Below are 22,618 nucleotides of genomic sequence, written 5' to 3' on the forward strand. Positions count from 1 at the left end.
CGCGACTTCAGGCTCCTATTATGGGGTAACGGGGCCAATACGGGCCAGTTAGCGTACCTTCGGCGACACTTTCACCGGAAGCGGTGGCACTGAGACGCCACATTGCACTTTTGGCATGCGTGGCCCATCGGGCCAAACAAGTCTGCCAAGTTTCGTCGCTCTGGGTCACCTACTCCGAGAGATAATCGCGACTTCAGGCTCCTATTATGGGGTAACGGGGCCAATACGGGCCAGTTAGCGTACCTTCGGCGACACTTTCACCGGAAGCGGTGGCACTGAGACGCCACATTGCACTTTTGGCATGCGTGGCCCATCGGGCCAAACAAGTCTGCCAAGTTTCGTCGCTCTGGGTCACCTACTCCGAGAGATAATCGCGACTTCAGGCTCCTATTATGGGGTAACGGGGCCAATACGGGCCAGTTAGCGTACCTTCGGCGACACTTTCACCGGAAGCGGTGGCACTGAGACGCCACATTGCACTTTTGGCATGCGTGGCCCATCGGGCCAAACAAGTCTGCCAAGTTTCGTCGCTCTGGGTCACCTACTCCGAGAGATAATCGCGACTTCAGGCTCCTATTATGGGGTAACGGGGCCAATACGGGCCAGTTAGCGTACCTTCGGCGACACTTTCACCGGAAGCGGTGGCACTGAGACGCCACATTGCACTTTTGGCATGCGTGGCCCATCGGGCCAAACAAGTCTGCCAAGTTTCGTCGCTCTGGGTCACCTACTCCGAGAGATAATCGCGACTTCAGGCTCCTATTATGGGGTAACGGGGCCAATACGGGCCAGTTAGCGTACCTTCGGCGACACTTTCACCGGAAGCGGTGGCACTGAGACGCCACATTGCACTTTTGGCATGCGTGGCCCATCGGGCCAAACAAGTCTGCCAAGTTTCGTCGCTCTGGGTCACCTACTCCGAGAGATAATCGCGACTTCAGGCTCCTATTATGGGGTAACGGGGCCAATACGGGCCAGTTAGCGTACCTTCGGCGACACTTTCACCGGAAGCGGTGGCACTGAGACGCCACATTGCACTTTTGGCATGCGTGGCCCATCGGGCCAAACAAGTCTGCCAAGTTTCGTCGCTCTGGGTCACCTACTCCGAGAGATAATCGCGACTTCAGGCTCCTATTATGGGGTAACGGGGCCAATACGGGCCAGTTAGCGTACCTTCGGCGACACTTTCACCGGAAGCGGTGGCACTGAGACGCCACATTGCACTTTTGGCATGCGTGGCCCATCGGGCCAAACAAGTCTGCCAAGTTTCGTCGCTCTGGGTCACCTACTCCGAGAGATAATCGCGACTTCAGGCTCCTATTATGGGGTAACGGGGCCAATACGGGCCAGTTAGCGTACCTTCGGCGACACTTTCACCGGAAGCGGTGGCACTGAGACGCCACATTGCACTTTTGGCATGCGTGGCCCATCGGGCCAAACAAGTCTGCCAAGTTTCGTCGCTCTGGGTCACCTACTCCGAGAGATAATCGCGACTTCAGGCTCCTATTATGGGGTAACGGGGCCAATACGGGCCAGTTAGCGTACCTTCGGCGACACTTTCACCGGAAGCGGTGGCACTGAGACGCCACATTGCACTTTTGGCATGCGTGGCCCATCGGGCCAAACAAGTCTGCCAAGTTTCGTCGCTCTGGGTCACCTACTCCGAGAGATAATCGCGACTTCAGGCTCCTATTATGGGGTAACGGGGCCAATACGGGCCAGTTAGCGTACCTTCGGCGACACTTTCACCGGAAGCGGTGGCACTGAGACGCCACATTGCACTTTTGGCATGCGTGGCCCATCGGGCCAAACAAGTCTGCCAAGTTTCGTCGCTCTGGGTCACCTACTCCGAGAGATAATCGCGACTTCAGGCTCCTATTATGGGGTAACGGGGCCAATACGGGCCAGTTAGCGTACCTTCGGCGACACTTTCACCGGAAGCGGTGGCACTGAGACGCCACATTGCACTTTTGGCATGCGTGGCCCATCGGGCCAAACAAGTCTGCCAAGTTTCGTCGCTCTGGGTCACCTACTCCGAGAGATAATCGCGACTTCAGGCTCCTATTATGGGGTAACGGGGCCAATACGGGCCAGTTAGCGTACCTTCGGCGACACTTTCACCGGAAGCGGTGGCACTGAGACGCCACATTGCACTTTTGGCATGCGTGGCCCATCGGGCCAAACAAGTCTGCCAAGTTTCGTCGCTCTGGGTCACCTACTCCGAGAGATAATCGCGACTTCAGGCTCCTATTATGGGGTAACGGGGCCAATACGGGCCAGTTAGCGTACCTTCGGCGACACTTTCACCGGAAGCGGTGGCACTGAGACGCCACATTGCACTTTTGGCATGCGTGGCCCATCGGGCCAAACAAGTCTGCCAAGTTTCGTCGCTCTGGGTCACCTACTCCGAGAGATAATCGCGACTTCAGGCTCCTATTATGGGGTAACGGGGCCAATACGGGCCAGTTAGCGTACCTTCGGCGACACTTTCACCGGAAGCGGTGGCACTGAGACGCCACATTGCACTTTTGGCATGCGTGGCCCATCGGGCCAAACAAGTCTGCCAAGTTTCGTCGCTCTGGGTCACCTACTCCGAGAGATAATCGCGACTTCAGGCTCCTATTATGGGGTAACGGGGCCAATACGGGCCAGTTAGCGTACCTTCGGCGACACTTTCACCGGAAGCGGTGGCACTGAGACGCCACATTGCACTTTTGGCATGCGTGGCCCATCGGGCCAAACAAGTCTGCCAAGTTTCGTCGCTCTGGGTCACCTACTCCGAGAGATAATCGCGACTTCAGGCTCCTATTATGGGGTAACGGGGCCAATACGGGCCAGTTAGCGTACCTTCGGCGACACTTTCACCGGAAGCGGTGGCACTGAGACGCCACATTGCACTTTTGGCATGCGTGGCCCATCGGGCCAAACAAGTCTGCCAAGTTTCGTCGCTCTGGGTCACCTACTCCGAGAGATAATCGCGACTTCAGGCTCCTATTATGGGGTAACGGGGCCAATACGGGCCAGTTAGCGTACCTTCGGCGACACTTTCACCGGAAGCGGTGGCACTGAGACGCCACATTGCACTTTTGGCATGCGTGGCCCATCGGGCCAAACAAGTCTGCCAAGTTTCGTCGCTCTGGGTCACCTACTCCGAGAGATAATCGCGACTTCAGGCTCCTATTATGGGGTAACGGGGCCAATACGGGCCAGTTAGCGTACCTTCGGCGACACTTTCACCGGAAGCGGTGGCACTGAGACGCCACATTGCACTTTTGGCATGCGTGGCCCATCGGGCCAAACAAGTCTGCCAAGTTTCGTCGCTCTGGGTCACCTACTCCGAGAGATAATCGCGACTTCAGGCTCCTATTATGGGGTAACGGGGCCAATACGGGCCAGTTAGCGTACCTTCGGCGACACTTTCACCGGAAGCGGTGGCACTGAGACGCCACATTGCACTTTTGGCATGCGTGGCCCATCGGGCCAAACAAGTCTGCCAAGTTTCGTCGCTCTGGGTCACCTACTCCGAGAGATAATCGCGACTTCAGGCTCCTATTATGGGGTAACGGGGCCAATACGGGCCAGTTAGCGTACCTTCGGCGACACTTTCACCGGAAGCGGTGGCACTGAGACGCCACATTGCACTTTTGGCATGCGTGGCCCATCGGGCCAAACAAGTCTGCCAAGTTTCGTCGCTCTGGGTCACCTACTCCGAGAGATAATCGCGACTTCAGGCTCCTATTATGGGGTAACGGGGCCAATACGGGCCAGTTAGCGTACCTTCGGCGACACTTTCACCGGAAGCGGTGGCACTGAGACGCCACATTGCACTTTTGGCATGCGTGGCCCATCGGGCCAAACAAGTCTGCCAAGTTTCGTCGCTCTGGGTCACCTACTCCGAGAGATAATCGCGACTTCAGGCTCCTATTATGGGGTAACGGGGCCAATACGGGCCAGTTAGCGTACCTTCGGCGACACTTTCACCGGAAGCGGTGGCACTGAGACGCCACATTGCACTTTTGGCATGCGTGGCCCATCGGGCCAAACAAGTCTGCCAAGTTTCGTCGCTCTGGGTCACCTACTCCGAGAGATAATCGCGACTTCAGGCTCCTATTATGGGTAACGGGGCCAATACGGGCCAGTTAGCGTACCTTCGGCGACACTTTCACCGGAAGCGGTGGCACTGAGACGCCACATTGCACTTTTGGCATGCGTGGCCCATCGGGCCAACAAGTCTGCCAAGTTTCGTCGCTCTGGGTCACCTACTCCGAGAGATAATCGCGACTTCAGGCTCCTATTATGGGGTAACGGGGCCAATACGGGCCAGTTAGCGTACCTTCGGCGACACTTTCACCGGAAGCGGTGGCACTGAGACGCCACATTGCACTTTTGGCATGCGTGGCCCATCGGGCCAACAAGTCTGCCAAGTTTCGTCGCTCTGGGTCACCTACTCCGAGAGATAATCGCGACTTCAGGCTCCTATTATGGGGTAACGGGGCCAATACGGGCCAGTTAGCGTACCTTCGGCGACACTTTCACCGGAAGCGGTGGCACTGAGACGCCACATTGCACTTTTGGCATGCGTGGCCCATCGGGCCAACAAGTCTGCCAAGTTTCGTCGCTCTGGGTCACCTACTCCGAGAGATAATCGCGACTTCAGTCCTATTATGGGGTAACGGGGCCAATACGGGCCAGTTAGCGTACCTTCGGCGACACTTTCACCGGAAGCGGTGGCACTGAGACGCCACATTGCACTTTGGCATGCGTGCCCAGGCCAATCGTGACACTCTTTTCTGTTAAACTTAATTTCACTAGAGGAGACTTCCTTTCACAAAAATAACGCATACAAGCGGAAAGTGTTTGCAACTTATACATATGGACAACACTTAACTTAATGCAATGAGCACAGTTTGATAGGCGGCTTATATATCTTATATGGTAGCTGACAAACAAGAATTATGCTATGTTTACTGTTTTGTGGATTTATAAAAATATATATTTCTTAAAAATTATAGAAGGTGCAATAAAACACTTAACAAATTTGCAGAATTCAAGGGTCCCCGGTACACAAACAAGGGAGATAATCCGGCACAGCATCCTGGGCGACTGGGAGATGTTCCTAACATGCCAGCGTCAATCAAAAAGGCTTACAAGTGAGCTTATAAGTATAGAATGTTTTATAACCTCAGCAAAAAATAATAGTCTCTAGAGCTTGGTGAGAGAAAGCTGGTTGGCATCCTATGACCCAGATGGGACCACTGGCAAATGAGATGATGAGTGCTTGGTGACCTCTTGGCATAAAGTTGCTGTCCTGTGTTGTCTGTAGTTGGGCATTTTATCCACTCTACGTTTTGGGATGTTAGATTAAACTGAACCTGAGCCCTATTTTGTGGAAGATCTTACAACAAGTTATAGTTAAGACTGCATACTTAGCTAACCATATATATGGATTTCTAACCAAAGTGTTCTTACAATGAAATTCAGAAAAGTTTGAAAGGAGATTAGTAGAATTATTGAGACTTACCACTGAGGTTGCTGCTTGACGATTATACTTTATCAAAAATTGCAGCATAACTTAAATGTGTCATATTGTGTATGAATAAGAAGTACATGTAGAAAGAGGATTATATATAATTGAAATGTAATTATACAACAATATTTGTAAAAGAATGATTTAGATCAAGGACAATTCTTTTTGTTCCAACTTTCTTATAACCATGTTGGTTGGTAATTTTGTCATTTTGTCATTATATTCAAAGGTATTTTTATGCCCCCAGATCGAATTATCTGGGTATATTGTTTTTAGCCTGTCTGTCATTGTATGTGTGTGTCCGTCCCAAATCTTTAACCTTGCTCATAAAATAAAAACTCTTGGGTGTATGCTGTTTAAACTTTACATGTGCATGCATCTCATTGAGATCTACAATCAGTCATAGTTTGAGGTCACTAGGTCAAAGGTCAAGGTCACTGTGACCTTTACATTCAAAATACAACCTTGTTTCTAAAATAGCTGCCGTGCGGCTTCAAAGCACAGTAGGGGGCATTGTGTTTCACAAACAGAGCTCTTGTTATTTGTATATTTTCAGGTTCTAAAGAGAGAATGTGAAGAAAAAGTGTCAATTTCCGTGAAACCTCTGGAACATTCCATAGGAAACAACCGTGTAACCAAGCCAGTACTAAAGGTGGGATCAGGCCCCAAATTTATTAATTAAGTATCTTTGATCTTCCTTAACTTAAGATTTACTGGTCAGAATATAAAGACAAATATTTTGTGTTCCAGAAAACGGAAACATGGGGTTAAATTTTCTGGAAAATCTATTCAAGAACTAGTTTATTAAGATTTTATAATCTTTAAACATGTTCATACCAAAGTCTTTTTTTATGAAACATTTCGGCAATGCTTTTTTATGTTTAATGAGACCAGAATTCAGAAATGTGCCTGCCTTACAGCTGAGTGAATGAAACTGAACAGCGTTATTTTGAAACTATGCTTCTAGAATCTCTTACAATTTACCGTCGCTCTGAGAAAACAGAGCCAAAGGCATCCTCGTGAAGTGTAATTCCAGAGACACAACTTTCGGCCTAAACTGGATTTTTTAGCAGGGACTTTCTTTAGAGGCAAATTTCCATTAAAGCAGAAAGTGTTGTCCCTAATTAGCCTGTTTGAACTGCTAGGGCCAATCTGTGACAACACTTTAAGCACATGCATTAAGCCCCATTTTCCCAGTGCAAGGCTCAATATCAATTATGTGGACAAAAATTGTGAGCATTTCAGAGCCTTATAGTTTACCAATCCACTAAAAGTAGTGTAAAAACGTATGCAAACATTTGATAACTTGTAGGAGGAGCTTGCTTTACAGAACTGGACCAATCAAATGAAGACTCGTAGGCGCAACCAGCGCTTTCTTGCCAGTAAGTCATCTAGAGCCTGTCTACTATTATTTCTTCTACAATTTCATATCATGATACAAGCTTGAAAGAAACTCACATTCTTTACACCAATAGTGTGTGTTTCGGATAGTTTTCTGGATTTCATCAGTCTTAAATCATAAGACATATTTATATAATGATGCATTATTGAAGCATAAACACTAAAACCAACAAATTATTATTATTTTTATACTGAAACGACATTATTGTGTTGCCATAATGCTTTTATTCCTGCAAAATTTTCCAGTTCAACCATTGAATGTGGATAACATACATTAAAAAGCAATGGAAAGAAATAAAATCACATGAAAATTTGTATATGTTTTAATAGAAAATCTGTACGGTTATCAGGGAAAATAATTATTTATCTTAACCCTTTCTCACTTAGAAGCAACGTAAATATGGCGATGTGAAAACAGCACAAAACCAGAACAGCCTGTGAGTAACTCGCAGTCTGTTCAGGTTTTATGCTGTTTGCTGCTCATCAGTATCTAAGGTTTGGAGTTGAAGCCTTAAACAAAATTTATCTAGTAAGAAAGCTCTTAAATTGAATATAACTTTGTAAGGCACTGCACATGCGTGAAAATACGTATCTAAGAGGTACAGGGTAATTAAGTGAATTGAAATTGTAAAGTGATTCATCTATAGAAACTAATGAATATCGCTTTTATCATTTATAGGGAAATTGAATTGCCACATAGACCAGCTCCTTATGCATAAGAGTGACCAATACCTGCAGAAGAAGGCATTTGTAGACCAGCTTGAATGCATCTTACACCACAATGAGCCAGACGTTTGCTTCTGGAAACAAGAGGAACAAATTGGCTCTAAGCAGATTGCGTATGATGTGTTACATTATCTAGCTCACTTTAGGTTCAAAACCTTCCAAAGTTGATTTTTTGTCATCACCTTTTGTCCATTTAGTGCTTTTAAGACAAGAGGTCACATTTTTCCAATTATTTGGTTCAGAAAATGGTTAAATGATTTGACTGACTTTTTGAAACTGGATCATCAGGTTGAAATTCAGGACGTCAAAGTGTGGATAAAGCTTGTAAGAACTCTTTTAGTCACATTTTTACCCTCAAAACACAAATGTTCAATGGAACATTATTACTTAAATAAAAACTAAGTTTGTTTCCTATTACATGAGTAAGCACTGTTAATCCTGGTAACCAAATGATGCAATAACATTTTTTAAACACATGAATTTATTTCTAAAACTAGAATTTCTTACATTAATCATCCCTTGAAGGCATCCAATCAGCATATATACTGTGTATATTCTATCATTTTTATGAAACCCAGTAGGGTGGCATATAGCAATTGAACTGTCCGTCAGTATGTCAGTCTGTCCGTCCGATAAAAACTTTAACGTTGGCCATAACTTTTGCAATATTGAAGATAGCAACTTGATATTTGGCATGCATGTGTATCTCATGAAGCTGCACATTTTGAGTGGTGGAAGTTCAAGGTCAAGGTCATACTTCAAGGTCAAAGGTCAAAAAAAATATTTTATTTCAAAGCAGCGCAATAGGGGACATTGTGTTTCTGACAAACACATCTCTTGTTCATCATGGATTTTGATTTGACTGTTAAATTTCTAACGATTGTTACCAGAATATTTAGGCCTTGGTTTGTGATAAGGGGGTTTAATGCATGTGCGTAAAGTGTCGTCCCAGATAAGCCTGTGCAGTCCACACAGGCTAATCAGGGACAACACTTTCTTCTTTTATGATATTTATTGTTTCAAGAAAGTATCTTCGTAGCAAAAATCAAGTATAGGCGGAAAGTGTCGTTACTGAGTTGCCTGTGCGGACTGCACAGGCTAATCTGGGACAACACTTTACGCACATGCATTAAACCCCCTTTTCACAGAGCTCAGCTCATTTGTAATGGCTTTTACTTCTGTTTCAGTGCCACTCTAACAAGATCAGAGAGAGGTTTCCCTCCATTGTCACCGGTCATGAGTGGCGATGCAGACTCATTCATGTCAGAGAAAGGTTGGTTTGGGTCAGAATTTATCAGTCCTAAAACAAACAGTGATTGTTTCCTCTTCAAAAGCATGCACTTAAAAATGTTCAAATGGGCTTGTAGGAAACAGTGTAGCTCAAGTAGCTGCTGAATAACGCAAAAAAATTAAATCAGATCTTCATGAAAATTGATATTAATATTAATGGGAATAAAATCTCAGCCAAATCAAATAAGAAGCCAGATCCCATTCAGCTCTTTTGAATTATGGCCATTTACTTCTAAGGAAGAGGATCGAAGGTCATAGGTTACTCAACTGAGAAATGAAAGGACCTGAAATGTTTTGATCAGTTTTTGCCATGGTTTAAGAACCATTTGAGAACTAAGCCAATATTTCATTAGAAAAATATTCTTCGCAAGTTTCATGATGATTGAGCAAACAATGTGACCTCTGGAACAAACCCAGATATCATCAAGGCAAATTATCTGAGCAAGTTTCCTAAACATAAGCCTTAGAATTTTGCAGCTATGTTTTTCAACAGACCGGAACCATTTTCTTACTTAATTGATATATCATTAAAGCAAATATTCAGAGAAGGTTTCATGAAGATTTGACACCAATTGTTACTTGTTGAGTGTTTAGATGGTTTCACTATAGCCTCATAAAGAAAGAAAAAGGCCCTACACCCTCAGATACATATTTTCAATGTACCGTCAGGGACATACCGGTAGTGTTCAATGTATGGGATCCATTTTTGTATGCTGCAGAAATACCACGGAGAAAAATGTTCGGATATGGTTTCATCAAGATTGGGCAAAAGATGTGGCTTCTAGAGTGTTAACATGGTAAATGTTGACAATGGACCGACAAATGACATACAAAAGGTGATCACAAGTTCACCATGAATACTTTGTGTAATGTTGTTTCTTAAATTTCAGGAAAGTCATTTAAATTGGAACCAGTCAAACTGGCTGATTCGGAGTACTGCAGACAAGTTCTGGCTGTTGTAGGGCAGCAAGGTGGGAGAATAATGATTGCAAACCAAGAAGTGAGTGTAATTATGTCATTTATATAAGTGTTTAGGTATAATTTTTCTTCCAGGGGCTTACACCAAAGAGCAGTTTCTGCCTTAAAGGTGTGGGGAAATCATTATGTTGACATCTTTACACTATTTCCCATATTACATCATGTTCCTTTCATATGAATGCTGGAGCCTTAAAGCAATTAAGTCACACTCTTTGAAACGGCTTTAATATGGGACGACACTTCATGCACATGCATTTAACCCCCTTTTAACAGAGCACAGCCCAATTCTTCATCCTTTCTAACCTCTTTACCATTATATGTAACCTGGCCTTTCCCCATGTGATTGTTTAGCTCAGATGTTAATTTCCCCAGTTTTCAATAGTGGTCTATAGAGTTATAAATGTTATGTTTCTATATTTTTATTTACAATACTTGCAAGATGAAACAAGCACAAAAAGAAAATATTTTCAAATATAGGAACAGGGGTACCCCATATTTTCAAATGCAAGCACAGGGGTATTTGTGTGCTTAATAGCCTTCGTCATCAGCCTGTATACAACTACATGCATTCTTTTTCAGGACATTTCTGACAGATTTAGTGAATATTTTGATGTATTTACTTTGTCAGCTTTTCAAGCAGCTAGAGATACTTGGGCATTCCATTATACTGAATACAAACCAGACAAATGAGGCTGATGGCAAGGGGGAGCATTCAGGCTTTTCAAAGGGAGGCAATTTGAGAGAAGTGGAGTATCTCTTGCCAGACAAATGTGATGCAAATGAAACACCACATGACCTCTACATGAAATTGAAAAACTCCTGGATGGAGGGCCAGCCCAAAGAAAGGTTATATTTAAATTATTAATTAATGCATATCAATTGACACAGATTTGTCAGTTTTTAGGATTTGTTTGTTTTTTTGCCATTCCGGACAATATATTTCCCCATAGGGCGCCCCCCCATGTATTTTAAACGGACGCTCATCCGTATGTTTTATTAAACATTAATGCAGAGTAGTTGCCGTTGGTAAAATTGCCTTCAATTGGGAGTCGCAATGGGGAAATCAAAGATACCTAAAAATAGGTCTGGTAAAACAATGAAAATAATCAGTAATTTTCACTGTTTGAAACAGTGAAATATCAGTTTCAATTCACTGATATTTCTATGTATAGAAAAGCATTAAATAAAAACCAATATTGTTAGCTGTTTATGATTTTTGAAAACAGAAACAAAACAAAATATTGTAGAAGTGCAATCACTCATCTTCTGTTTATAGCTCATGTTAATTAAATTTTATCTCAGCGATTATAAAATTATGTGTGAATTTTTGTATCTTTTATTTAAAAGTATAATAAAAATGGATCTTGTTTATTTTTCGCTTAGGCTACACAATTTAAAGAAGTTAATACAAATTATGCTTATACATGTATCTGAGAAGTTAATTCAATAAAAAGTCAAATAGTGAATTCCAATTTTTAGAACACCTGTCACGAAGTGACATGGTGAGCTTATGTGACAGTGTGATGTCCAGCGTCTGTTGTGCGTGTGTGCGTCCGTCCGTCAACAATTTGTTTGTGTAGACAGTAGAGGTCACAGTTTTCATCCAATCTTTATGAAATTTAGTCAGAATGTTAATCTTGATGAAATCTGGGTTGGGATTGTATTTGGGTCATCTGGGGTAAAAAACTAGGTCAAATAATAGAAAAACCTTGTGTAGACAATAGAGGTAAAACTTTTCATCCAATCTTTATGAAATTTGGTCAGAATGTTTATCTTGATGAAATCTGGGTTGGGTTTGTATTTGGGTCATCTGGGGTCAAAAACTAGGTCACTAGGTCAAATAATAGAAAAACCTTGTGTAGACAATAGAGGTCACAGTTTTCATCCAATCTTTATGAACTTTGGTCAGAATGTTTATCTTGATGAAATCTGGGTTGGGATTGTATTTGGGTCATCTGGGGTCATAAACTAGGTCACTAGGTCAAATAATAGAAAAACCTTGTGTAGACAATAGAGGTCACAGTTTTCATCCAATCTTTATGAAATTTGGTCAGAATGTTTATCTTGATAAAAGCTGGATTGGGATTGTATTTGGGTCATCTGGGGTCAGAAACTAGGTCACTAGGTCAAATCATAGAAAAACCTTGTGTAGACAATAGAGGTCACAGTTTACATCTAAACTTAATTAACTTTGGCAAGAATGTTAATATTGATGAAACTTGAGTTGGGATTGTATTTTGGTCATCTGGGGTCAAAAACTAGGTCACTAGGTCAAATCATAGAAAAACTGTAGACAATAAAGGTCATAGTTTTCTACTGTTCTTAATGAAATATGGTCAGAATATTTATCTTGATAATATCTGAATTTGGATCGTATATGGGTCATCTGGGGTCAAAAAATAGGTCACCAGGCCAATTCTAGTAAAACCTTGTATAGATGAAAGAGGTCACAGTTTTCATCACGTCTTAATGAAATTTTGTAAGAATGTATTACTTGATGAAATCTGGCTTGGGATTGTATATGGGTCTGATAGAATTTAAGTAAATGTAGCAAGGTTAGTCAAGTGAGCGATTCAGGGCCATCATGGCCCTCTTGTTTCATGTTATGCCATCCCTAAAGAAGTAATTGTTGTTTAATTAACTTTAATAAAAATATCAGAAGAAAATGAAAATCAAATCAAATATGTGTTTGCATATATCATTATTCTTTAAACATTCTATACATTGTAATCAAAAATTTAAATGTCACTTCATACTTCCAGTATGAAAGGACCAGCCCTTTGTATTGGTGGAACCATCTTGACCTATAGAGGTAACCATAGCAACAAAAGTGACACTTCTCCCAAAGACAAAATCATATTTGAGAGGAGTGTATTCTTCAGCGACAATGTCACACATTTCAAGTCATTTGAGCACAGCAACAAACAGAGGTATAAAATAGCCAGGCCCATTATAATTCAAAAAGATGTGACAGGTTTCCATAGCAACCAAAATGCAAGTGCAACAGGGTTGTTTAGCAACAAGAGTGCGAGTGGCTCTGGACTTACTGGCTACCAAAATGCAAGTAAATCAGGTTTCCAGAACAACCAAAATGCAATTGACTCTGAATTCCCCAGCAACCGTAGTTCACGTTTATCAGGTAACACAATGGGTGTTGAACTAGTAATGAACGAATGTGTTGATGGAAAGCAGAACCAATGTTCTCAAGGTCAAGATGATGCAGTTGCTAAGGAAACCATTATCATGATGACAGGAAAAGTTGGGAAGGTCCTCAGGGCTCATGCTGTGATTGAAAACGTAGGATCAACAGCTGTCAAATTCAACTGGCTGGTAAGATTGTTGTTTGTGTTTTGGTGATATGTTTTTATAAACAGTTTTATAAACAAATTGCTAAACTGCTTTTTCTTACTCCCAAACTTTTAAGATAGCTTGCTCTATTCTTTATGTTTATCCTCTTTTGTTATTTTTTTTCTTATTGATTTGCTCACTAACTTAATTCTTGCTTATTTATTCATTATTCAATTTCTAACTTCCACGCTTCTTTACTCTTTTTTTATTTCTTCCTTACACCTCTTCATTCTTTATATTCTCTCTTTCTTGCTTCTTTACTATACTTTTCTCTTCATGCATCTTCATTTTGTTTCTGTTCTCCTGTTACACCTCTTTACTCGAGTCTTTCTACACTATCTTGCTAGAAAGCTCACCAGCCTGTCAACTTTGGTGTCACCCGGAAACAGAGAAGGCCTTTCTATTTTAATGACAATGATGGTGGGTTATGATTTTGTTCTAAAATGAAACATACTGGATTTACTGGGACAAGATTGCAGTTGCACAAAAAAATAGACTTTGCAGAAGTTGCAATATAGTTTTTCCTGTCTATCCATTTGTAGATGGATTTTTTTTCATGATTTTATATTTTTAACAGTTAACTGTAAAGTCAAATGCTTATTTAAAACTGTTCTATGGCCCTTTATTGGCCATCCCTATCCGTTATTGACAAACAGATCAGTTTAGAGTTTTAAATATAAAGGATCTACAAAACTGCTCAATTATTATTGCAAACTCTAACAAAATATGTTTACAATTTAGCAGTTATTGTTTTTAAAATTCAAATAGCTGTAAATAAAATCATTGTACACCTGCTGTCAATTTTTTTGCTAGGTGTCATTCTTCCAAGGGACAAAATCTACGTGCCCATGCTTTTCAAAACCGTGGGAACCTGGGATTTTCACAGAGACGTGGCTACTTAAAACGATCCCTGAATTAGAACTTGGAGCAAAAATCAAGTTTATGTTCAAAGTTGTCGTGTCAGACGATAAGCCCTACCAGCAAGATATTTTGGATGTTGAGGTAATGGTTTTAGCTCACCTGAGCACAAATAAAACTATGATAATGTAAAGATTATTTAGATGGTAAGAAAGTACTTTATTGCTTCTCTTGACTTCCCTCTGGAGTGGGACTTCATTTTGTGTGGTTTATTAAAACTTTATTAAGTGATTAAATTGGAACTTAATAGTATCATTGCTGTGATGTATTAATGTGTTTGAAATGAACTTGCTAATGGCCAGTGACCCACACATTTCAGAGTTATGTGCCATGTAACAGAACTAACAAAGAGCTACAGGATGATAAGTCACCTTAGTTACAAGGCTTTACTTAATTCCACTGTGCTCAGATACAGGATTTATTCATATGGTTTTATTTGTGATAGTTTTACAATGATAAATCAGTGAATATCATGTCTTTACTTTTGCCTTGTAGAACATCATTTCCAAACGACAAATCCAAACGATCTGTCTAAATATAGCCCAGAAAATCATCAATGACGCCATTTGAAAGGTTCCTTTAGTGGGACAATCAGGGAACGAATCTCTCTCCACAGTTGTGAGGAGCTTTTTGAGCTTAGAAATCCTGGTGTAAGTATAGTACCCCAGTAGGCATTGCCATAGATTTCAAAATGGCATCTTTTTATGCATAAGCAATTTGCTTCTAACTTCAACATGTGTTTTACAAGTTTGATAGCCAATATTGTCCGTTCTTGTTAAAAGTAGGGATATGTATGATGCACAAGTATAAGTATATTCTATTCCAGTAAGTGCCTAATTATATACCTATTTGTTTATCTAAATAGATCCAGGATTTGCCATTTTAACGCCTCCCTAGTTAAAAATTACTTTTCATCCCAAATCCAAAACATCACATTTCCATTTTATAATCAAAAACAAAAAACAAAACTCATGCGCTCAATGATTTAGCCGCTAAAAACTTGATGTCCACGGGAAATGATGGGTATATATTGCAAGTAAATTTCAATATGAATGACAAATGTGGAAGTGTCAATTGTCAATAGCAGCTTGAAAACTCTGTAATTGGATATATATCATATTTTTATTACCCAAACGGGAACATCAGCCTATTCAGGCCCATTTAGTAATTTTGTAAAACATCTTCCATCCATTGGTCTGTCACGTCATGCGAGGTATAATTATATATTATATTAAACAACATTTACTTTTTTGAATCACAACGCTGAGAAGAATAAGTGCTGAGTAATAAAAACATTCCTTTTTCTTCAGTATTTACCAAGTCTCTATAAGTAGTTCAAAACAAGCGAATACACATCTAAGATGTCATTCTGTGACAGTAGAGTGGGGTATACTAGAAACTGCCTATCTGTTTCCTAGAAACTGCCCATCTGTTTCATAGAGACCGCCCATATGTTTTAACGAAGAGGATTTAAACTTGCATATGTATTTTATATGAAGTTGTGCATCTACAAAAAGTAGTAATTTGTTATAATTTCTTACATTATTATTTCCACTTGTAGCATATCACACATGCAGCCTGGGGAGGGGAGGGAGGGGCTGAGGTTATTTTGTGACTAGTTCTAGAAATTATCCTCCGGATGTTTATTTCAGTTAAACTGTTTTTTTTTTCAGCTAAACCATCATGGGACAAGCGTGTCTACCCTGCAGATGATGTATAAGACTGCAATGGAAAGTTTGAAGCCAAGGGAGACTACCTATGCAAGCAGTCATAAAAGGGAAGCCACCCACAATGTTCCCCTGGTATTGTCAGTGGCCAAACTTCGGAAGGTAAACAAGCAGATAGAATACCAAAGAAATGTTGGAAAAATGTGCAGGATGCTGCTTAAAAGCTAGACCAGTCCGGTTTTGGTCTAATAATGTGCTAACCACAAGAAAGCTCTGCTTTTTGCAATTAATTTTTCCCTAGTATTGTTATCCCCCCGCCAAAGGCAAAGAGATATAGAATCTGTCTGTCGGTCATTCTGTCACAAAATTCATTTTTGGCGGAGATGTCAATTAAATGAATTGACTTGTTACAATCAAGGACAGCAGTGAAGACAAAACAACATAATACTCACTGATTGTTGGATTCAAAATAAATTTGGCATGATTTTAATTACTGGCAGTAAATCAAAAGAATAACAATCATTTATTAAATTATACTTATGCGCAATAAGCAATTATTTTCCACCTGAGTTGTTTTAAAGCAACATATAATTCTAAGTGTTTTTCAGCTGCTGTTAAAAATGCCAACCAATGCTAGCAGCAAGGAACCAGTTGTTCCAGAGGTGATGAACAAGGGTGCCAATTCTGTCGGGACATCCATACCAGGAAGTAACCTTCTGAAAGAATTAGTTCTGACACAAGAGGATATAAATTTTCAACGAAAAGAGGACCTTCTTCTTGTTCTGTATCAAGAGATAGGCATCCTGAGTTTCAGACCTTTAAAGCCTCTTGCTTCAGACACACAGATGCGTATTCTTTTAGTGTAAGTGCAAAAATATTTAGTTGACGCGCCTTAATGACACATTTAAAGGTCACAGTGGTGTAGTGGATATGATGTCCGCCAAGCGATCGCGGAGGACATGGGTTGGATCACCACTGTGGGAGCGTTCTTCATATTTCCCCCATAGACACCAAGTTCTGGTTCTAGTCCCAGGGAACGGACTCGAGAGTGTTTCAAATAAGCCATAGGCTTTCTATGCAATGGAGCTAAAATAAATAGGTTTAAACTAAACTGAATGACACATGTTATGGGAAAATGGGTCTTATACCTGTGGCATCCAAAGTACCTACAGACAAGCTATGTATCTGTGCAATCTGGCCAGAAGCTACCCATTTTGCTAAGAAGATAACGAAATCTCTTCTGGCTTTATATTGGACAGTGTAGGGTCTGACCTGATTGCCCTCGTGCAGTCATCTGCCAAACTAGAAGAACAAAGTTCTCTTTTCTGTTGCACAAATATGTATGGCATAATCCAAATATTTTTTGCATTATGGTTATAAAACATTTATTATTAAACAACTCAATGTAGTTCTTATGTGTTCTTAATAAAAATCGCAGCCCTTGTACACTATTTTAAATCTTTAGTGACAACACATTTATTTCAAGAGATAGCTTGAGGCTGACATCTATCATTTGGAAGGAGAAACAACATATGTAAATGTATTGTACATTAGCACGGAACATTTGGGATTTCTCAATAGTTTAACATTTCTTATGGAAAGCTTTTGTTGATTCTTTAATTCAATCCTGTTTTCATTGTTGCAGGTCTTTACTTCTCCAGTCTGCAGTAGACACCATGGTTACACAGGCAACCATTCTAGCAGGCACACTGGAATTGAACCCAAAGGAGAGAGTTAAGAACAAAGTGGAAACTGACAAAAAGAAACAATCTAAGGATAAAGCCAAGGTTGGTTTCCTTTGATGCAACAAAAGATTAGAGATATTGATTAACGCTCAACAATGTGTGAAGCTCTGAGCATTACATGAAACCATCGGTCTGAGTTGATTTAAGGTTACATACCAGTTTTGAAAGCACTTGTTTTGTTTGGTCATACTGTCCTCTCCTTACATGTATGTTAACTTACTTTGAAATTATGAAAAAACTTTATAATTATGCATTTTGTCAACTAAAGTTTGCTTTACTGTTAATTGAGAGCTCGTTGGTTTCTTATAGAAAAATGCTTTAAATTATAATCAATATTCACTTGGAACAACACATAGCAAGATTTCAAATGAAAACAATCATATCACTACAAGTTGAACTACAGAACAAATAAAGACAGAATTTTGCAATGTTAGGCAGTGTATTTTTATAAAATCTCTAAGCTGATATTGGCCAGATACAAAAAGCAACACAAACAGTTAAAAAGGTATTTTACAAATACATGTATTAAGCACAAGTGTTCATGGTGTCATTATGAATATGGCAAACTTCATAAAACATATAATTTCCAGCCCAAAATGCAGAGTCTTAGCAATAATATTGTATTATTTATTTTAAAATGGCCCTGCACAGTTATGATAAACAGAAAGAAATTGTTTTGAAACAGAAATGGGAAAATATGGAGCATGAAAGCTCACCGTTTATGACTCTCCAGAGCACATTGTGCTCATGTTGATAATCTAGGTCAATAGGTCAAATTAAGAAAAAGCTTTGTATCACTCTTCAAGTCATATTTCAACTCGAATTCATGAACCTTACACTCAACATTTGTTCTTATGATATCTAAGCCAAGTTTAAAAATAAAAGTGTGCCTAGAAATTAAATATTTATGTTTCATAATGAACTTTTATTATTCTTGAATCCACCATCTCAGAATATGTTAGGTCTTTTGAGTTTCATGTATATGACTTTATTCTATGAATCAAGTTGCATTTAAACAAGCTATAAACTATTCAGGAATAAAATGGTAATAACTAATCTCTAAATATGCAGACAAACAAGGACAGGAAAGGCGGCAAAGAGACATCACCCCCCTGCCACCAGTGCCGCGCCCAGGGAGGAAACCTACTTTTTTTCTGCAGCTTACAAAATGAGAACGTCTTCGGATGAACCAAGGATGAGGCTCTGTTGGCGAAATATGATGAGAAAGTTTATTGTGCAGTAAGTGGTAGTCCTATATATTTAATGCTGTTCCCCCCATCATGATTTCATAGTGGGCGTTTTTGTAGCTCAACGGTGAAGTGCAAATTGTTACATTTTGGGAAAACATTTTGTCAGTCATGTGTTGTCAGTTGTCAGATGTATGTTAACATTTTATTCAAACCACATCTCCTCAAAACCACTGGGCAGATAACTAAATAGGAAAGATCTTTGGGTGAGCCTCTTTCAAATTTGTTCAAATTGTTCCAATCCACTGCTTATAAATCTGGGTCTCTAGATATAACAATAGATAATAGTGAAACAAATCTTGTAAATCTCTTGAGACCTTTGGGTCAGTATTATATCACAATTATATTTTGTAAAGTCACACGATTAACATAGACTTTTGTAGTAAATTACATAGAAAATCTTCTCTGAAAAATTAAATGCTAGAGCTTTGATGTTTTATATATGACATCAGATACAGGCCTTGTACAAAGTTTGTGCAAATCATGTCCAAGGGGTGGACATTGACAACGCCTCTGTAGCCACATGAATAATATATACTGATATAGTAAAAAAAACTCGAAAAATCTTCAGTGAAACTGCAAGGATCAGTGGTTTAATAATTTGTTTGTAACATCATAGGGTATTCATATGCTAAGTGCAGGGCTTTTTGTCCTTTGGTGAGAATGGCCGTTTTTGACAATTTTGGTAAATTCGCGACTCAAATTTTCACAATTTTAGGAAGTATGTTACTAAAATTTCCACAATTTCAAGAGGTTTGCTACTCTAAGTTTTGCAATTTTAGAAAGTTTGCGACTCATTTTTTCACAATTTTGAACAGTTCTCTACTCATTTTTAGCTCACCTAAGCACAACGTGCTCATGGTGAGCTTTTGTGATCGCCTTTTGTCCGTCGTCCGTTGTCCGTCATGCGTTGTCCGTTGTGTGACATCAACATTTTCCCTGTTTACTCTCTAGAGGCCACATTTATTGTCCAATCTTCATGAAATTTGGTCAGAAGATTGGTTTCAATGATATCTTGGATGAGTTTGAAAATGGTTATGTTTGCTTGAAAAGCATGGCTGCCAAGGGGCGGGGCATTTTTCCTTATATGGTTATATATGGCTTTAGTAAAATCTTGTTAACACTCTAGAGGCCACATTTATTGTCTGATCTTCATGAAACTTGGTCAGACGATTCATCCCAATAATATCTTGGACGAGTTCGAAAATGATGCCGGTTGGTTGAAAAACATGGCCGCCAATGGGCGGGGCATTTATCCTTATATGGCTTTAGTAAAACCTTGTTAACACTCTAGAGGCCACATTTATATTCAGATCTTCATGAAACTTGCTCAGAAGATTTGTCCCACTGATATCTTTGATGAGTTGAAAAATGGTAACCTTTGCTTGAAAAACATGGCTGCCAACACTGCGGGGAATCACGTGATCACAAAAGTACATCGTACGTACAAAATGGCGGCAAAAACTCTCGCTTAATGACGAAAATCAAGGTATATTCTCATATTTTATAATATCAAAATTAATGATAACTATGCGCAAAGTACCCGCTTAGTCTCCTTATGTACTATGGTAATTGTCGTTTTTCTTAGATTTCTGTAGTTTTCTAAAACATTCAGACACAATAAACAATGAAAAATGAACATCGTCTGAACATACTTTATTTTGACGCGTTTGCTTTTCAAGATGACAAACAACAAATAAATAGAACAGTTTGTGCTTTCTAACATGCTTAGAATATTTCGTTTACATAATATATTATTTAAAACTCTAGAGGCCACATGTATTGTCCAATCTTCATGAAATTTGGTCAGAAGATTTATCCCGATAATATCTTGGATGAGTTCAAAAATGATGCCGGTTGGTTGAAAAACATGGCTGCCAGGGGGCGGGGCATTTTTCCTTATATGGCTATAGTAAAACCTTGTTAACACTCTAGAGGCCACATTTATTTTCCGATCTTCGTGAAACTTGGTCAGAAGATTTGTCACAATAATATCTTGTTATCTCAGTTGAGCGACTTTGGGCCTTTCAGACCCTCTTGTTTTCACAAAATGGGAGGTCAAAGCCACTCCACAAAATCAGGAAAAAAGCCTTGAAGTGTCTTCAAATCATGCTCCTTTGGTCAAAACTGGCAACATGGGTCACACGATTTATATAAACTAATATTGTTAATAAATCTTAAAATCTTTTTCTATAGATTATCATGTGTAATAAGGTTTTTAAGTAAGCGTGTAACCATGCGAATTCCACAACGTTTTATTTTTAAGGAATCAAAGAAGTCTTCTGTCAAATGTTAATTTCGAATTATCGTTAATCCGAAGTTTTTTTAACGGTCCCCACGACTTCGAAATAACGGTGTTGAAGTGTACATTTAATTTACCATTCAATTCCCAATTTTCAGACATACTGGATTCTTCAGCAGACCATTGGAGATGTCTTCGACCTTCTTGAAGCTTTGTAGTAAACAAAGGCGTGAAATAAAAGTGCAACTCAATGTGTTTAAGTTCGAATAATTTCCATATGCCTTGTGGTCATATTCCTTTGACATAATGTTTGTGTGTTCAACTATGAAATTAGCTGAAATGTCTTTATTGCATTAAAAGTCTAAAGGTTTATTGAGACACACTCACAGGTCAGTTTCCTAGGCAAAACTTGGTGTCTTTAGAAATTATCTTGAGAATGCCGCCAGACTAAGTACCAGGTAATTAAAAGAGGGGCATGCAGATCTCTAGGCTGACAATTGATCTACTGTTAGACAACCTATTCCATGGCCTTCTTTCAAGAAGTGGGGGTATATTGATTTGCACCAGTCCGTCTGATGTTAGGTCTGTACATAATTTTGTATGCCCACCTTAGGTCTGTACATAATTTTGTATGCCCACCTTCGAAGAAGAGGGGGTATATTGCTTGCACATGTCGGTCTGTCGGTCCGTCCACCAGGTGGTTTCCAGATGATAACTCAAGAACGCATGGGGCTAGGATCATGAAACTTCATAGGTACATTGATCATGACTCGCAGATGACCCCTATTGATTTTGAGGTCACTAGGTCAAAGGTCAAGGTCACAGTGACCGAAGTAGTAAAATGGTTTCCGGATGATAACTCAAGAACGCCTACGCCTAGGATCATAAAACTTCATAGGTAGATTGATCATGACTCACAGATGATCCCTATTGATTTTGAGGTCACTAGGTCAAAGGTCAAGGTCACGGTGACCTGAAATAGTAAAATGGTTTCTGGATGATAACTCAAGAACGCATACGCCTAAGATCATGAAACTTCATCATTAGGTAGATCATGACTCGCAGATGACCCCTATTGATTTTGAGGTCACCAGGTCAAAGGTCAAGGTCACGGTGACCCGAATTAGTAAAATGGTTTCCGGATGATAACTCAAGAATGCATACGCCTAGGATCATGAAACTTCATAGTTAGATTGATCATGACTCGCAGATGACCCCTATTGATTTTGAGGTCACAAGGTCAAGGTCACGGTTACCCGAAATAGTAAAATGATTTTCGGATGATAACTGAAGAACGCATACTCCTAGGATTATGAAACTTCATAGGTAGATTGATCATGACTTACAGATGACCCCTATTGATTTTGAGGTCACTAGGTCAAAGGTCAAGGTCACGTGGACCCGAAATCGTAAAATAGTTTTCGGATGATAACTCAAGATAACATATGCCTAGGATCATGAAACTTCATGGGTAGATTGATCATGAGTTGCAGATGATCCCTATTGATTTAGAAGTCACTAGGTCAAAG

General features: G+C 40.3%; 2 protein-coding genes and 1 long non-coding RNA gene across 3 annotated transcripts; all 3 read left to right on the forward strand.

Annotated features, from left to right (window-relative positions):
• The first annotated feature begins 5,124 nt into the window (after positions 1-5,124).
• On the forward strand, positions 5,125-14,756 carry LOC127868190 (uncharacterized). The gene is made up of 11 exons (XM_052409843.1): positions 5,125-5,150; positions 6,084-6,179; positions 6,840-6,909; positions 7,608-7,767; positions 8,842-8,927; positions 9,835-9,944; positions 10,551-10,768; positions 12,685-13,252; positions 13,618-13,690; positions 14,084-14,272; positions 14,684-14,756. The coding sequence occupies exons 3-10, from the start codon at positions 6,873-6,875 to the stop codon at positions 14,170-14,172; spliced, it is 1,341 nt and encodes a 446-aa protein (XP_052265803.1). The 5' UTR covers positions 5,125-5,150; positions 6,084-6,179; positions 6,840-6,872; the 3' UTR covers positions 14,173-14,272; positions 14,684-14,756.
• A 3-nt stretch (positions 14,757-14,759) lies between these two features.
• LOC127869928 (uncharacterized) lies at positions 14,760-18,788 on the forward strand. Its single transcript, XM_052412586.1, has 5 exons — positions 14,760-14,838; positions 15,862-16,017; positions 16,464-16,717; positions 17,501-17,642; positions 18,672-18,788. The coding sequence occupies exons 2-5, from the start codon at positions 15,898-15,900 to the stop codon at positions 18,786-18,788; spliced, it is 633 nt and encodes a 210-aa protein (XP_052268546.1). The 5' UTR covers positions 14,760-14,838; positions 15,862-15,897.
• On the forward strand, positions 18,789-21,340 carry LOC127868198 (uncharacterized). Its single transcript, XR_008043907.1, has 2 exons — positions 18,789-18,839; positions 21,248-21,340. It is a non-coding gene; the product is annotated as an uncharacterized LOC127868198 (long non-coding RNA).
• The last annotated feature ends 1,278 nt before the right edge of the window (positions 21,341-22,618 follow it).

The sequence above is a fragment of the Dreissena polymorpha genome, chromosome 2 (genome assembly GCF_020536995.1).
Source record: "Dreissena polymorpha isolate Duluth1 chromosome 2, UMN_Dpol_1.0, whole genome shotgun sequence".
In the NCBI taxonomy this organism is placed as follows: Eukaryota; Metazoa; Mollusca; class Bivalvia; order Myida; family Dreissenidae; genus Dreissena; species Dreissena polymorpha.

Bases quoted from the DNA above. Each gene is read 5' to 3' on its own strand.
- LOC127868190 (XM_052409843.1), top strand. From the start codon at position 6,873: ATGAAGACTCGTAGGCGCAACCAGCGCTTTCTTGCCA. The intron at 7,768-8,841 runs GTATGATGTGTT...CTTCTGTTTCAG, and splicing joins ATTGGCTCTAAGCAGATTGC to TGCCACTCTAACAAGATCAG. The intron at 8,928-9,834 runs GTTGGTTTGGGT...CTTAAATTTCAG, and splicing joins CTCATTCATGTCAGAGAAAG to GAAAGTCATTTAAATTGGAA.
- LOC127869928 (XM_052412586.1), top strand. From the start codon at position 15,898: ATGATGTATAAGACTGCAATGGAAAGTTTGAAGCCAAGGGAGACTACC. The intron at 16,018-16,463 runs GTAAACAAGCAG...AGTGTTTTTCAG, and splicing joins CAGTGGCCAAACTTCGGAAG to CTGCTGTTAAAAATGCCAAC. The intron at 17,643-18,671 runs GTTGGTTTCCTT...CTAAATATGCAG, and splicing joins AATCTAAGGATAAAGCCAAG to ACAAACAAGGACAGGAAAGG.